At 42.1% G+C, this 14768-nt stretch overlaps 1 protein-coding gene across 1 annotated transcript in view; it reads left to right on the top strand.

Moving 5' to 3' along the window:
- LOC102785341 (voltage-dependent T-type calcium channel subunit alpha-1I-like) overlaps positions 1 to 14768 on the top strand; it is a 180833-nt gene that overhangs the window by 98912 nt on the left and 67153 nt on the right. The window contains exons 15-19 of the mRNA XM_087841530.1: positions 3942 to 4012; positions 4274 to 4772; positions 6775 to 6875; positions 8661 to 8784; positions 9950 to 10018. Of these exons, the coding sequence (XP_087697656.1) occupies positions 3942 to 4012; positions 4274 to 4772; positions 6775 to 6875; positions 8661 to 8784; positions 9950 to 10018 (864 nt within the window). The remainder of the gene's footprint in view (positions 1 to 3941; positions 4013 to 4273; positions 4773 to 6774; positions 6876 to 8660; positions 8785 to 9949; positions 10019 to 14768) is intronic.

Here is a 14768-nt window from a genome sequence, read left to right as displayed (position 1 = left end):
GTGAAATCCCCCACTGCAGGGTCATCACAACTCGGAAGAGACGCAGTGCCTGTTTTGTCTGCAAACTTAACAAATATGGCCCACCGTGTATTGGATTTGACCTCTTTTGGTAAAGAGCAAGAAAATAAAAAGAGGCAAAAGAACTCTAGTGTGTCAAAATAGCAACTCTTGAACTTTAATTTCATTTTTTGGAAGTTGAAAGGATCTAAATCTGGCCACGAGGGCACATGATGAACGATGTCAGTGTGCTGTTAGCAGGGGGCGCACGCCATAGCGGGGCTCATTTTTTTTGCCAAATGTTCATCCTCAAATGACTGAGCACAACAGGAGAACTCAGTACTGAGTGCTTGAATGTTGAAAAGGTATTAGGAGCAATAACCTTTCTAACAGGTCACAGTTAGGGCTGGATCAGGTGAACCTTAGTCATGCTGCTTCCCATGATTGCACTGAGCACTTCCTGTCTTTTGCAGCACTAGTTTTGTCCTCTTTAATTTTCACGCTGTCTCTGTGTTCTCTTTTTGTTGTTTCTCATCCCTTTCCCCCTCACCACCCGAGACAATATTAAGTGGCTCCAGACAACCGCTGCTGTGAATTGGCTCTATATCGATAAAATTGAACTGAATTGAAATGAATTGAATTCACTGTGCACAACCCCTTGAAAGTCAATAAACCAGTGTGCATGCTGCTTGCACTCTTGACCTGATGTATCTGAAGCACCAATAGTAATAGCATCCATGCTGCAAGCAGACTTTATGACCACACCTCATGCAGTAGGCACATTCTTGCAAATATTATTATATGGCATCTGACATTATATTTCATAGCACTCTTTTGCTATTTATTCATGGGTGGCATTTATGTGTGAAAAAAGCTTGCAATTATTGCTAATAAACGACAATTTATTTGCATCGTACAGTAAACATTCAGTAATATATATAGGCCAAATGCTCCTGGTGCGACCTAGATCTCGGCTCAAGACCAGAGGTGACCGCGCATTCGCCGCTGTCGCACCCTACCTCTGGAATAACCTCCCTCTAGGTATTCGGGCGTCTGATTCAATTCAATCTTTTAAATCTCGATTAAAAACGTATTTGTTTAGCCTTGCTTTCCCCGCCTCCGAGAGCCCGCATTTTTGGTGTACTGTAAGTTATCTTTTTCGCTTTATTAATAATTATAATGTTTTAACCTTCAGCCTTTCGGGTTGTGCCTACTATGCCTGGTGTATTATTGGTTAGCTATGTAACTCGCCTGTTAGTATATTTTATTTGTATTTTATGTTTTCTATTTGTATTTATTATTGCTCTAACTGTGAAGCACTGTGGTTTTTTAAATGTGCTGTATAAATAAAATTGTATTGTATAGAGGTGGGAATCACCATACATCCCACGATACGATATTATCACAATACTTAACACACGATACGATATTGTTGCAATTTTTAAAAATATTTTGCGATATTCAGATTCTGTACATAAAGGTAAACTTTATCAATATTCATTTTATCTAATATCAAAGTCTCGCACTCAGTCTTTCTCTCATTTCAGTTTTATTGTTGACAAACTGAACGGTTTGTATTACAGTCTAGTCCAACTTAACTGAACGCAACCATCTGGTACAATTATAGCTATTCTGAACTATGCAATTTATGAAAACTATGCAGCCCATTCAGCAACTGAAGAATTTGAAAGTAAATTAAAACAAAATATAATTTTACATTAAATAAAAAAGTTTTAAACTTAATTAAAATAAAACATGTCTTATAAGTAAACTGTCATGTTTTTTGCTGCCATAAAAAAAGTTAAACACATTTGGACAGTGAAGGAATGTCAGGATTCTTGCTCAGAAAAAGGATCAACATGCTCTGAAGTCAGAGCACAAAAACCTTTTTTGTAGCAAAATATCGATTTCTGCTGTCCCTGTATCGATAAATTATTAGCAAACAAAATATCACGATACTACACAGTATCGATTTTTTCCCCCACCCCTAGTATTGTATATAGTGTACATAAATCCACAGCAGGAATTCCCCTATTGTTGTGTCCACTGAACCAGAACTGAAGAAAAACTGAAACAGTTCTACAAGGGCTGGCTCGGCATACAGTTGCCATGGTAACTTCTATTAATTGACTGTTCCCTTCTTCTGTTCATCCGCAGAGAAACTGTGGGAGAAAGAAGGGAAAAAAGGCGACAGGGAGAAGTAGAGGGGAGGAAAAAAAAGACGGAACAGAGAGAGAGATGGTGATGGAGACAAACAGGAAGGATGATTCAGTAATAAAAAAAAAAAAGAGGGCAGTGAAAACATGTGAGATGAAAGTCTGTGGTTTAGCAACCGCAGAGGTTACGATGTTAAACACGGTGGGTGTGCGAGATCCACTTCACTGTGAAGTCTCCTCCTCTTCTCTCAGAGCACTCCAGGTTTATTGATATCAGTAGGCACCGGTTACATCACTCAACTAATAAGCGTTCGAGAGAGCTGTGTATAAATTTTGTGTTTTTGGTTGAAGTTTTGTGAGGAACCACTTTTTATCTATTTTCTTCCCCCATGAAATGACACTCAGACTATGAGATGATGTGTTTGTCGGCTGTGATTGAAATTCATCACTCTAACGTTGCATATTGCTAAAAAAGAATGAGCCTCAACACGAACGTTCCTGTAGAGTGTTTGCATGTTGTTTAACTGTGGCGTAGATGTTTGTAATCTAATGTGTGTGATATAAATGTATTGTTCATGAGGTTATTTGTTTGCTTTGATGACAACTATCTATAGCCAGTGACCTTTAGATCAGATTTACATCGCAGAAAGTTGTAACTGCTACGATATGCTTGCAAGTGAAGGCAGCAGCTGTTGTCTGTCACTCGCCGCTTCCCTTCGGCGATCTGCAGTGCAGCTCTGTGTGGACTCAAGTGTTACTTAACATTTAGCTTTCATGCTTCGCTACAGTTTATTTAGAGGACGATGCATAGATTCTCTGGCTCGGGTTTTGATTGGCAACATGTACATTTCCGAGGGTAAAACATATAATTAGAACCATCAGGCTCAGAGGATTAGACATGCGGAAACAAAAAGAACTGTTGGTGTTCCTTTAAGTGGAACTGGCACTCTGGGGTTTGTATATTAAAGTAGATGACAACCTGCAGTGCACTGCAATCCTATTTTTAAAAAGCTCAATAGATACTCCGTTTGTTCAGCTGTTTTATATTTGTTGTTTAATTTGTGGATAATTGACATACACTAACAGCCACGCTCTTGTTTCCGTTCCGTTTTCCTTTTAACCAGTGTTTTAGTGACATTAGTCTGTGGCTGGAATACTGTAACCCCCGAGGGGTCTAGGCGGTGAGGGGGAAGTAACAAAAGGTGTCCGGGTCAGAAAAAGGAGTCAAGGAGGCAAAAGGGTTAAATTAAAGAGTTTTATTAAAGTAGCTCAACTAAAAGAGACGGACAAGCCGCTATCACCATTTAAGAAAACAAACAAAACTCAGGCGTTGGTCAATAAAGTCACACGTAAGCCAAAAAGAAAGAGAGCAGCTCACTAGCTGCAAACACCACAAACACACACAGCTCACCAGCTGTAACCACTCACATGGCACTCTGGCCCAGAGCTCACCTTTCCCTGGGCTTAAATCTCCTTGATTACTGCTGAGAGTCAGCTGCACAAAAGGGAAAGTTGGCACCTCAGGCAAACGAGGTGGTGGGACACGCCCACACAGGCACCTTCAGGAGGAGGCCCTGCTAGGGCCGTAACAGTGCCGAAAAAGTCAAATCACTCTAGCGGTGATACAATCATCCATTGAATTAAAAATATTAAATTCTAGGAGTGAACAATTTTTTAGGACTTTTTTATTTGTCATTGCTAATTTTGGGGTGTTTGGGTCTTTGACACCTCACTGAGAGACATTCAGTGGATCAGAAACTTCTCTGAAATGCTGCGTTTCTGTTTTAGCACCACAGTCGCAGTTCCAACTACCACAACTGGGGGCGTCCGTTCCCTCCGCAGTCTGGATGGAGTCGCAGGTACACAGTTAAATTCAGTTGCAACCACTGATTCCAGCTGTTGCCTTAATGAACTTCCAGAACCATTAAGCCGTAATTACCTCCTTGGAAACATCAGAAATTTGATGTTATTTTATTTTCCTATTAGCTTCGAGTCTAAATGCTTAGCACATAAAACAGTATTGATCGCCTTCTGTTGATACAGTTCTACTGACATTTTACAAACCGTTCATGAATATGTATGACCTTTTAATTGTACCTTTAATCACTTGTGCTCTGCAGGTCTAGCTCAAACAGCCTAGGTCGAAGGAGCTATGGGTTCAGCGGATTTCCTCCAGTGGGAGGCAGCCTCCGCTTGCACAGCACCCGCTCGCCCCACTCCTACACCTATGCGCCAGAGCAGGAGTCCCTTCTTTCCCACCCAGCCCACTCCCATCATCCTCTGCCCCCTCATCATCCACCTCCGCCCCCATTTTTCCTCTCCAGGCATTTTGCTGCAAGGAGAGATCGGCGGGCTCTTTCCCTCGAACTCCCTGAATTGTTTCGGGCAGGTGGACAGCCGCCAGGCCTTCCTCCCATCCACCCAGACGCTGGCAAAAGGAGTGGGTCTGGAGCGGGGGGCTCCATTACAGGAGGGTCTGTGGCCGGCAGCGGTTTAGGAGTGGATCACCGGGACTGTAATGGCAAGGCACCAGGTCCCCACACTCAGCTTATGGTTGAGGTTTTCCCTCAAGTCAATGCACGCAAGGACAGAACAGACCTTGATGAAGAAACAGACTATGTAAGTGGTTTACTACCAACTCTCTGAAGCGCAGTGGTTCATTTACTGTGATCGATTTTCAATGATAAGCAGCAGGTTCTTGTTATAGCTGTATTGATAAACAGGAATAACCATAGAAACTCCCTTAATTCTTCTTTATCTCATTATTACTCAGAAATCCAGGCATTAGGGAAGATGCATGGTTGTTGGTGAAGGAAAGATCTAGCTAAATGGCAAACTGTAGACTGTAATGATATGAGGTGACTATAGTAACTTTTTTCCAACTTCTGTTGTGCTCCAGTATTTATAATATTGTCATGTTAGTGGATGGGTCAAGTTCAGAAACAGCAGCTCATGGTGCTGAACCCATCATTAGCACTTTAACCATCTAACTTCAACGTTTGCTGCTTAGTTCACACAAACTTTAAGATAATATGGTGCTGTGGAGGTAAGCATCAACGACACAGAGCTCTCAGTTCTCACTCCTTCTTTATTCGTCTCCAACATCAACTGCACATATCGCGCCACAAAACACAGGAACACACTTCCTCAACACTGGGTGTGAGTGGAGCCTTCTAGTGGTCCACCACACATGCCCCCCCGAACACCCAGCAGAACTAGTCCAGGACCCGGGGCTTAAGCAAACGGCCGGAACGGCTGAACCGGGGGGGTGGGGAACTGACAGAGGGCAACCCAGCCCGGGAGCGAGGCTGGCATTGGCGGTCAGAAAAAGCTGCAGACGACTCGGACTCCGTTGATTTTGGGTCGAAAAAACAAAATCCATCAGCCCGGTGGCAGGTGGGCGGCCGCGGCGAGGGGCCTGGGCCGGGACCACCTGATCCTCTTGCATAACATGTGCAGACTTAAGTCTGTCAACAGAGACAACCTCCTGCCGACCGCCAAAGTCCAAAATAAAATGTTTGTTGCCTGGTTTAAGAACCCTGTATGGCCCGTCATATGGTGGACGCAGCGGAGTCCTATGAGCATCGTGCCTGACGAAAACGAAACGAGCAGAGTCCAACGAACTCGGAACAAAAGTGTCAGGCAGGCAGTGGTGCACATGACCAGGAACAGGAAATGAGTCTCTTGGGGGGCGAAAAGGCAACAAAGAGGTATTGAAACATGGGGGTGGGCTCTCAGGTAAGAATTCCCCGGGGACCCGGAGAGGCTGGCCGAGGACCAGTTCAGCCGGGGAAACCCCGAGGTCTTCTTTAACCGCGCTACGCAATCCCAGCAAAACCCACGGAAGACGGTCGACCCAGTCGCCACCTGTTAAGGAAGCCCGGTGCGCGGCCTTAAGTGACCGGTGAAACCATTCGCACATCCCGTTAGCTTGCGGGTGGTATGCTGTGGTGCGGTGGACCTTGATCCCCAGGCCGTCAGCCATAGCAGACCAAAGCTCAGAAACAAACTGGGGGCCCCTGTCCGAGGTAATGTCAGCAGGGGGGCTGAAACGTGAAACCCACGTTGACAAAAATGCCCTGGCCACCGTCACCGCTGTCGTGGACACCAGGGGTACCACCTCGGGCCACCTGGTCGTGCGGTCCACCACAGTGCCACTTTATTTTGGTAATGCTATAGGTGGTGCAGAAGGTGTCAGGTAGAGATGAGAAACGAAGGAGTCGAGAATGTGTTTGTTGTTGTTGTTTCTGCAGTGAAATAAGAGAGGGCCTTTGGGGCTTTGCTCAGTGATGCTGCTTGTGGTTGATAAATAGAGATTCTTTATATAAATCGAGGTTTTCCCAAAATACCCTGATTATACTGAAAACCAAAACAAGACATAAATCAACATTATTTTAGGATTTGGTGCAGGAATTTGTGGCAGCAGTGACTTTGCACTTACTGCTACTTTGTCTACAAACACACTGAAGCCATCTCAGAGAGAGTAATTCATGTATTCTACTTTGGTTGATATTCCTGATAGAATAAGGCAAAAATTCTGACCAGAAAAGTATCAATATTCTAATAATTCAGAGATTCAATGCTAATTCTACTTCTGTATTTTCCCTCCTCTCCAATGAAGAGTTTGTGCTTCCGTATCCAGAAGATGATGGAGGTGTATAAGCCAGACTGGTGTGAAACCAGAGAGGAATGGTCAGTCTACATGTTCTCCCCTCAGAATAAGTGAGTGCAACACAGATTTAAGTGCAAATTCAAATCTAATGACAAGGTTGTTTGCATGTGCTGCCAAACCAGTGTCGGTCACGCAGATCGAACGCTGTCCTGATGATGTGTTTTTTTTTCAGTTTTTTATATTTAAACTGAGAAAAGAAATCTCCCCAAATGAACTTCTTTAAATGACTGTAGAATTCAAAACATTCTGTATGTGGGCTTTGAAATGTACAACAAATGCAACCTTTTAGCGAGAGACATACAAAGAGACAAGCATGTCTCTTAATGTGCTAATACTTGTAATTGTTTGCTCTGGCAAAGTGGTTTTACCAAGGCTCTATGGAGACAAAGAGGGTGTGGGGAAAAAGGCTCATCAAGCAAGACCAATGGCCCTGAAAAATAAACGTCTGCGAATGTTTTCAGCTCTAGCTGGATAATGTGGAAGAACAACAAGATGCATAGCCAGAGTGTTGTTTCCACAGAGAAAACTCCTGGTTTCTGGTTTCACAAATAGCTTGTTAAAGTGATGTCGCCGTGTTATTCTCCTCCTAAAGCATTTCTTTTTTCTGAAGACAGAGCGGTAGTCTGGGCTGTGTTTTCCGTCAGAATTCAATTCATCGCCGGTAGAAACTTCCCTGAAAGCAACATGAAAGAAAAATCACTCAGTCTTCCACTCGCTCACTCACTCGATTCCCTGCGTGCTGATAGCCACTTAAGGGAAGCCGGGCCCCAGGGCTGTGTTTTGGCATCCTGGCAGGTGCCATCTGTCAAGCAAAGGCTACGTGTGTATGTGTGTGAGGATGGCGTCAGACCGTATCGCCGGTAAAGTCTTGTTGCTTGGTTGTACATGTGTTTGGATGACTTTGCATATGTCCGTGTGGGAGCGTGTAAGCGTGTGTATGTGTGTGAGTGCATATGTGTTGTCAAGATCATTTGTGTTCGCTCTAACAAGCAATAGAGGCAAACATACTGAAGGAGAAAGAAACCAACATTAAAAGTTGTGTCTCAGGTAGGGTAAGTGCTTACGCCAACGCAGCCGCTGGTGATGATCAATACCGGGGGGACAGAGTTGCCAGATTTGAATCAATAGATAAAGAGACAGAGTTGCCAGGTCTTGAGGAAAAGCATTCAGATTAGCACATCGATCTCCTCGCCAAGAGCACGAGTGCAGCAGTCGGTGTATTCAGTTCCCATCAGAGCATGCAGATGACGTGAGATTGGGTGTTTTCTTTACTGGTTCTAAAGCTGACAGTTTGACAACCCGGCACCCTTCCTGTACCCTTTTTGTCTTGCAAATACTTGTCAAACAAATGTGCAGTGCAAGTCCCCTGAATACTGGTCAGGCTAATTAAACAACTGCTAGTACTCAAGATACTGAAGATATAACAAGTGAACTAGTGCTAAATAACTACTATAAAGTCTGGTAACTCCTGGTATTTTCCCCCAGATCATGAGGCCAAACTTATTTTTTTACTTTGTTCTTCATTCTAGTTTCATTCACGCTAATATATCTACATAAAAAATAACCTACACTGGTTAATAAGATCCGTAGTAGTTGGAAGGAACTTTGCAGCTTTTTATGAGGGTTAAGATGTTGACCAATGAAAAAAACCCCAGATGATTTCAATGTGATGAAATTGTGTTATGGATGAGTTCTCTTGCTAGATTTGCATCACATGAAATACTGCAAAAAGATAAAATTGTGTTTTCTTTCACTCATAAAATAATTTCCTTTGGGATTTCTTATATGTGACATATGTTAACAAAGGAACACAAACTTTTCTTTCCTTTTGTTAGGTTCAGACTGCTCTGCCAATCTATTATTGCCCATAAACTCTTTGACTACGTGGTGCTGGCCTTCATATTCCTCAATTGCATCACAGTGGCTCTGGAGAGGCCAAAGATTCTTCAAGGTAGCCTGGTAAGAGGAATCGCTTTGAATTCATGTTGGATATTTCAAAATACTACTACTCAACATGTACTAAACAGAGCAAGAAGCATGCTGTGTATGTGTGTGTCTGTAGATTTATATGTGCATGTGGTTGTTTCATTTTAATGGAGAGAGACAGATCAACCAAAAATGCAGAAAAAGATACTTTACATAGAAATTCTTAAACGATTTGCATGTCATTGAGTGAAAGAAGTATTTGATCCCAGAACAAAACATGACTTGTGCTTGGTGGAGAGACGTTGTTAGCAAGCACAGCAGTAACACATTTCTTGTAGTTGGTCACCAGATTTGAAGCATCTGAGGATGGCCCACTCCTCTTTACAGAACTCTCTAAATCATTTAGGTTTTTGACCTTAGCGTGCTGCTTCTTTGTTGCTGGGGTGGTGTGTTTTAGGTCATGCTGGAAGATCTATCTACAGTCTAGCGTTAATGTTGTGGCTGAGAGCAGCCAGTTCTCATCCAGGATTTTATGGCACTTGGACCCTCAGTGCAGTGAAATCATTTTGTACCCTTATCAGAAAAACAGGCCCAAAGCATAATGATTCCTCCTCCGTGCTTCACCATAGGGATGTGTAACTTTATGTAGTGTGGGACTTAGGGTTAGGGTTCCATTGAAATGAAACCGTCATAAAAATGAGAGACTGCTCGCTTACAAATAAAGCAGGGGAATTGTTACCATCCAGGTAAAAAATACCTTTCACTCCTTCGTTGACAATAAGCATTTAAATATAGAAGAATCAGTATCAGAATCCCTCTTACTTTAAGTTCTTACTGCATTCTGGCCTCAAGCCACCTCCTATAATTAAGCAACACTGAATTATTGAACAGTGAGCCCTTTGCAAGGAAAGTGATCAAGTGAAATGAAAACTTTCGAATTAAAGTACAGCAACTCTTACTTGTTTGGCATTTAATTTTGATTGAATGTTAACAAAACCCTGACTAATGCGATCAGTGACAAACATTGATTCGCTCGTGTCCTTCTTAAAAGCTTCTCACTCAAGCCAAAGTCATCATTTCTGAAACGGCTTTTTCTGGCTTTAATCTGCCACCTCTGCTTTGTCTCTCTTAATCATTCTCTTCTTTTCTAATAAATCAAACAGTTTCTCCTTGATTTTTTGTGCCCCTTTTGTTGCAGGAAAGACTGTTTCTTACCATTTCCAACTACATCTTTACTGCCATCTTCGTTGGGGAGATGACTCTCAAGGTAAAATCCCTTTTGCTCTTTTATGCCTTCCTTACATATCTCGGTTTCCTTCTTTGACATCCTATCCAGTCTCTCCTCTTTCTTTCAGTCCATCTCTATTATTCTGCTTGTCTTTCCCTCTTCCTGAAATCTTCTCGTCTCCTTTCTCACCAAAATCATTCGTCTTTCATCTCATTTCCATGCTACTGTCCACCTTGTATTCTTTTTTAAAACATTTGTCTCATCTGTGGATTCTTTCTTCTACTTTTGTCTTAAAAAATCAATCTTTACCTTCCTTTCCTACCTCTTTCTGCAACCTACGTATTAATCAGTTGCACATGCCCCATTAGCGATGCACATCCAGATAATGAAGTTAGTTAGAAGGCTATCACTCTTAAGCTATCCTTTAGCTGCTCCTGGCCTTCCAATCAACCAGTGCACATACGCATTATCTTTTTAATCCACTGATCTGCTGTCCAGAAGACATGGCATCATCCATTATTGAGGCCCATGTGTCTTCAGGCCTTTTCCGCAATGGTAGAAATCCTGTAGTGATTTATTTATTACCAGGGATAAAGAGGGCATGTGCAGCACAATGATGTGGAGATCATCTCATTGCTGTAGCAGCGCAGAGTTCACATGTGCACATTTATGCAGCTGCCCCAGATTGAGCTGCACTCGCTGTTATGTGTCGTACATCTTCAAGTTTTTTTCTTTCTTTTTTTAACTTCCATTCCTTCGTTCAAATCTCCACTCTTCAGTTTCTTTATCTTCTGTGTGACATTCATTTGATTAATTTCAAATTCAGGGCCTTCCTTTGTAATTTAATTAGTGGAGCTTTATTTTTGTCTTTCCATGTGCTGCTTATTTGTACTCTCAAATGTGTTATGAGCTTGCTCATTTTCCTTTTCCAAATACTTTGAAATACTAATGAAGACAGCTGCTGTTCTGGCAGCATGTGAAATCTTCACGTTGCACATGTCGCCAGAACAGCCTGGCTGCACCTTGGAACACCATTTTTCCCAAATAGATCTTCCATCTTTTAGTGTTTTGATGATGGAGAGGCGAGTGTTGCCTCTCACGGATAGCATATGTGTTTAACAGTGTTTGTTTACACTACATAGCACAATGACTGAAAAATAAGAGTTATGTAGACAAGTTTGGCTTTATTTTGCATTTGGATTTTCTGTAATCCATTCAGGGTCAGATAGATAGATAGATAGATATTGTAAGGTAGACCTATAATAATACATACAGAGAAAAACCCAACAATCATATGACCCCCTATGAGCAAGCACTTTGACGACACTGGGAAGGAAAAACTCCCTTTTAAAAGGAAGAAACCTCCGGCAGAACCAGGCTCAGGGAGGGGCGGCCATCTGCTGCGACCGGTTGGGGTGAGAGAAGGAAGACAGGATAAAAGACATGCTGTGGAGGAGAGACAGAGATTAATAACAGATATGATTCAATGCAGAGAGGTCTGTTAACACAGCAGTCCCCAACCTTTTTTGCACCATGGACTGGTTTATTTCCAACAATATTTTCACTAACCTTTAAGGTGTGGCAGATAAATACAACAAAATAAGTACCTGTACCAAAAAAAAGAAGATTTATTCATAACACATGGAAAAAGACCCAGGGAAACCGAGTTAACATTAAAAACGATAAAAAAAATAACTCCGCAAAAACATAAATTTCACACACGAGCCTCAACTCTCCCGGTACCAAAGACTCACGGACCGGGATCGCTGTATTAACACATAGTGAGTGAGAAAGGTGATTGAAGAAGAAATACTCAGTACTCAGGTTTGACTGCTAGAGTTTGTCTTTTGCCCTTTGGATTGTCATAAATCAGGGAACTAGTCTCTGAAGATCACATAACATTATTGTTCAGCTGCCGCACAGCAAGGAGGTCCTGAGTTCAATTCCAACATCAGGCCGGGGTCTTTCTGTGTGGAGTTTGCATGTTCTCCCCGTGTTTGTGTGGGTTCCCTCCGGGTACTCCGGCTTCCTCCCACCGTCCAAAGACATGCAACTTGTGGGGATAGGTTAATTGGGTAATCCAAATTACCTCTAGGTGTGAATGTGCGAGTGAATGTGAGTGTGACTGACAGACTGGCGACCTGTCCAGGGTGTACCCCGCCTCTCGCCCTATGACAGCTGGGATAGGCACCAGCGCCCCCCGCGACCCTGACAAAGGATAAGCGGAAGCGAATGGATGTATTTGTTGGATACATAAGATTTATTTCAGATGTAGTTTGTATTCCTTGATGTATGTGTAGCAGTGTTTATTCTGTCTGAGCACATAGTTTACTTTAAGAAAATGAAAGTGAGAAGAACAACACAAACACTTTTCCACATCGTCTTGGCGCATGGCCATTTATAACAGCTATGAACTATAACTATAAGCGTCACCATATTGAGCAGACCTGTGTTTACTTATCTCAGCAGACAAACCTGCCTTTTACAGACTTATTTATTCAGTTGCATTCCCATATAGTGTAAATGCTGTTTATTGTTTTGTCGCTCTGGTTAAACTGTTTGTTCCTGCCAGCGTTGGATGGGTGACGTCTGATTGTTATGGAAATCTTTGGGGAAAGTCTTCACCTCCGTCTTCTTTCCTCTTTTGACAGTTTTTTTCTGTCTTTGCATTTCCGTTAATGCTTACTTAGAGGGAAAAAAAGATTTCCTGTAGTGCTGTTTGCTTTTTCTTTTTATAATTATTTGAGCAAAACGTCACATTAGACTGTCTTGTCCTTTTCTGTCTCACCCTCCTGTCATCTTTTCTCCGTTTCTCTTTCCCACCCCTCCTGTTGCTGTCTAATCTGTTGTTTCAGTCTGGTCAGTCTGATCTCTCTCAGAGGAGCTCTAATTAAGCAACCACACTAATTACAGTTTCTTTTTCTAAACACGCCCCATCACACACGCGACCCGCTCTCATCTCCTGTCCGCACGCATACTCACACACTTGCGCACAGCCCATACATGAGTAGTAGCAATCAGTGTAAACACTGTTACCTGCACACGGCGAGCCTGACCTTGAACATCAGACTCTGATTAGAAACAGGGGTACATCTGTTATCTTTCGCCCTCCCAGTTCCTGTCCCTATCTCGCATACACACACACACACACAGAGGACTGTGTTTTCATTACTCCAGGAAGGATTTATGACACTGACATCGTTTTTTTAAAAAACCTTACCTTTAATATAAATTGTGCTTGCATAACTAATCCCTTCTTTAACCCAGTGTAAGAATCAGCTGTAATTCTGTAAACTACTATAGGAATGATTTATTTTTATATATTCAATTTAAAGTCACTGCGTTTTTGTTTTGTTTTTCTCATTGCAACGGTTCATATTTCTTACAATTTCCCCTTTTGATTGATTTTTCTTTTTTTTCTTTTATTTATTTTTTGCTTCTCCCAGCACATCCAGCTCTGAGGCCATCATGAACTGAACAGCATCAAGCTTCAAGCTGATGCTACACATTAGCAATTTTTTTTCTTTCAGAGCCGCTTCGTAACACTTTCTTAGCAGCTCACTAACAAAGGCTGAAAGAAACTCTGTCAAAACAGGCAGACTTCTTAGCTCTAAGTAGCATTACTCAGCAAGTTTTTCTGAGCTATATCCTGACATAAGACTCTCTATATGTCTCTATCTCAAGTCTAGGCACAATGAATGCCATTTACTAAAGTGCTCTCCAGCATCTTTACAGCATTTGCTTGTCAGAACTCCTTCCATTAGGACTCTTAAGTTGTTCTTCTTTTTGGTAGCAGCAGACTAATGTTAGCGCCAAACATCCTTCAGTTTGAAAGGTGGACTGAGACATGCACAGCCAGGAAGGATTAAAGGCAATTTCAGGTTCATTTCAACTTGCTATTTTTCCCATTAATGTAGCAATTATTGTGTTCCTGTGGGTCTTTGCACTCTACACCCCCATCACTGAAAATTCAGAGAAACGAGGAGTTGCACAAAACAGCATGTGAGCGTTCTGTATCAGGGGACCTGAGTACTATTTCCCCCAAAAAATGTTTTTTTTTTAAATAAATAAATAAAGCTTCAGAAAAACTGGAAATAAGTCATTTAACTTGTTAATGTGCGCTGGCACATGACTTCAATTTGAAGGGCCAAGTCAGGAAAAGTATTTCTAAAAGAAGACTGTATTCAGTGGGATGGCTCTGGGGAACTCCTCATTGTTTCACGTACACTTGTGGAAAGCCTAAGAGAGCGCAAGAACAGAGCAGGCAGCAGTGTCTCTGTCAAACACTCCATTAGAGGAGGAGCTGGTTTGCAGTATGGGACGGCTAAAGTGTGAAATAGTGTACTAAAACTATGCTCAGCTTATCATTATGGTTAAAGTATTTTGTGTTTTTACTGTGGCTCAAATCCAAGTTTGGTCTAAATAGAGTTATTAAGGCCATGACAGGCTAATACAGCTGTTAGATCCCAGTTACCCCAGTACTGAAACTCCAGACCGGCTCTCTGTTTAAAGGGTTTCTGATTCTGTGAGTGTCAGCACAGAAAATGTGCACTGGGGGCTTCATGACCCGGGTTTCTGTGTGTGAGCAGCTCCTGTAGGTGTGATCAGAGCTTCCTTTTTAAACAATCCATTTAAAAAACGCTGTAGCAACAATTACAGCGTTTTCAGCTAAATTTCAATTGAAATTTGAGTGTAAATAAGAAATGAATTTACTGTAAAGCTGTGAGCTGGATAACAGCCGTGAGAGGAGACAAGTATGCTTTGACAATAAACCTACTATCATTTTTAT

This window comes from Neolamprologus brichardi, chromosome 6, assembly GCF_056152115.1.
Source record: "Neolamprologus brichardi isolate AB-2024 chromosome 6, ASM5615211v1, whole genome shotgun sequence".
In the NCBI taxonomy this organism is placed as follows: Eukaryota; Metazoa; Chordata; class Actinopteri; order Cichliformes; family Cichlidae; genus Neolamprologus; species Neolamprologus brichardi.
Note: the sequence above shows the minus strand (reverse complement) of the source record. Positions and strands in the feature narration are given on the sequence as shown.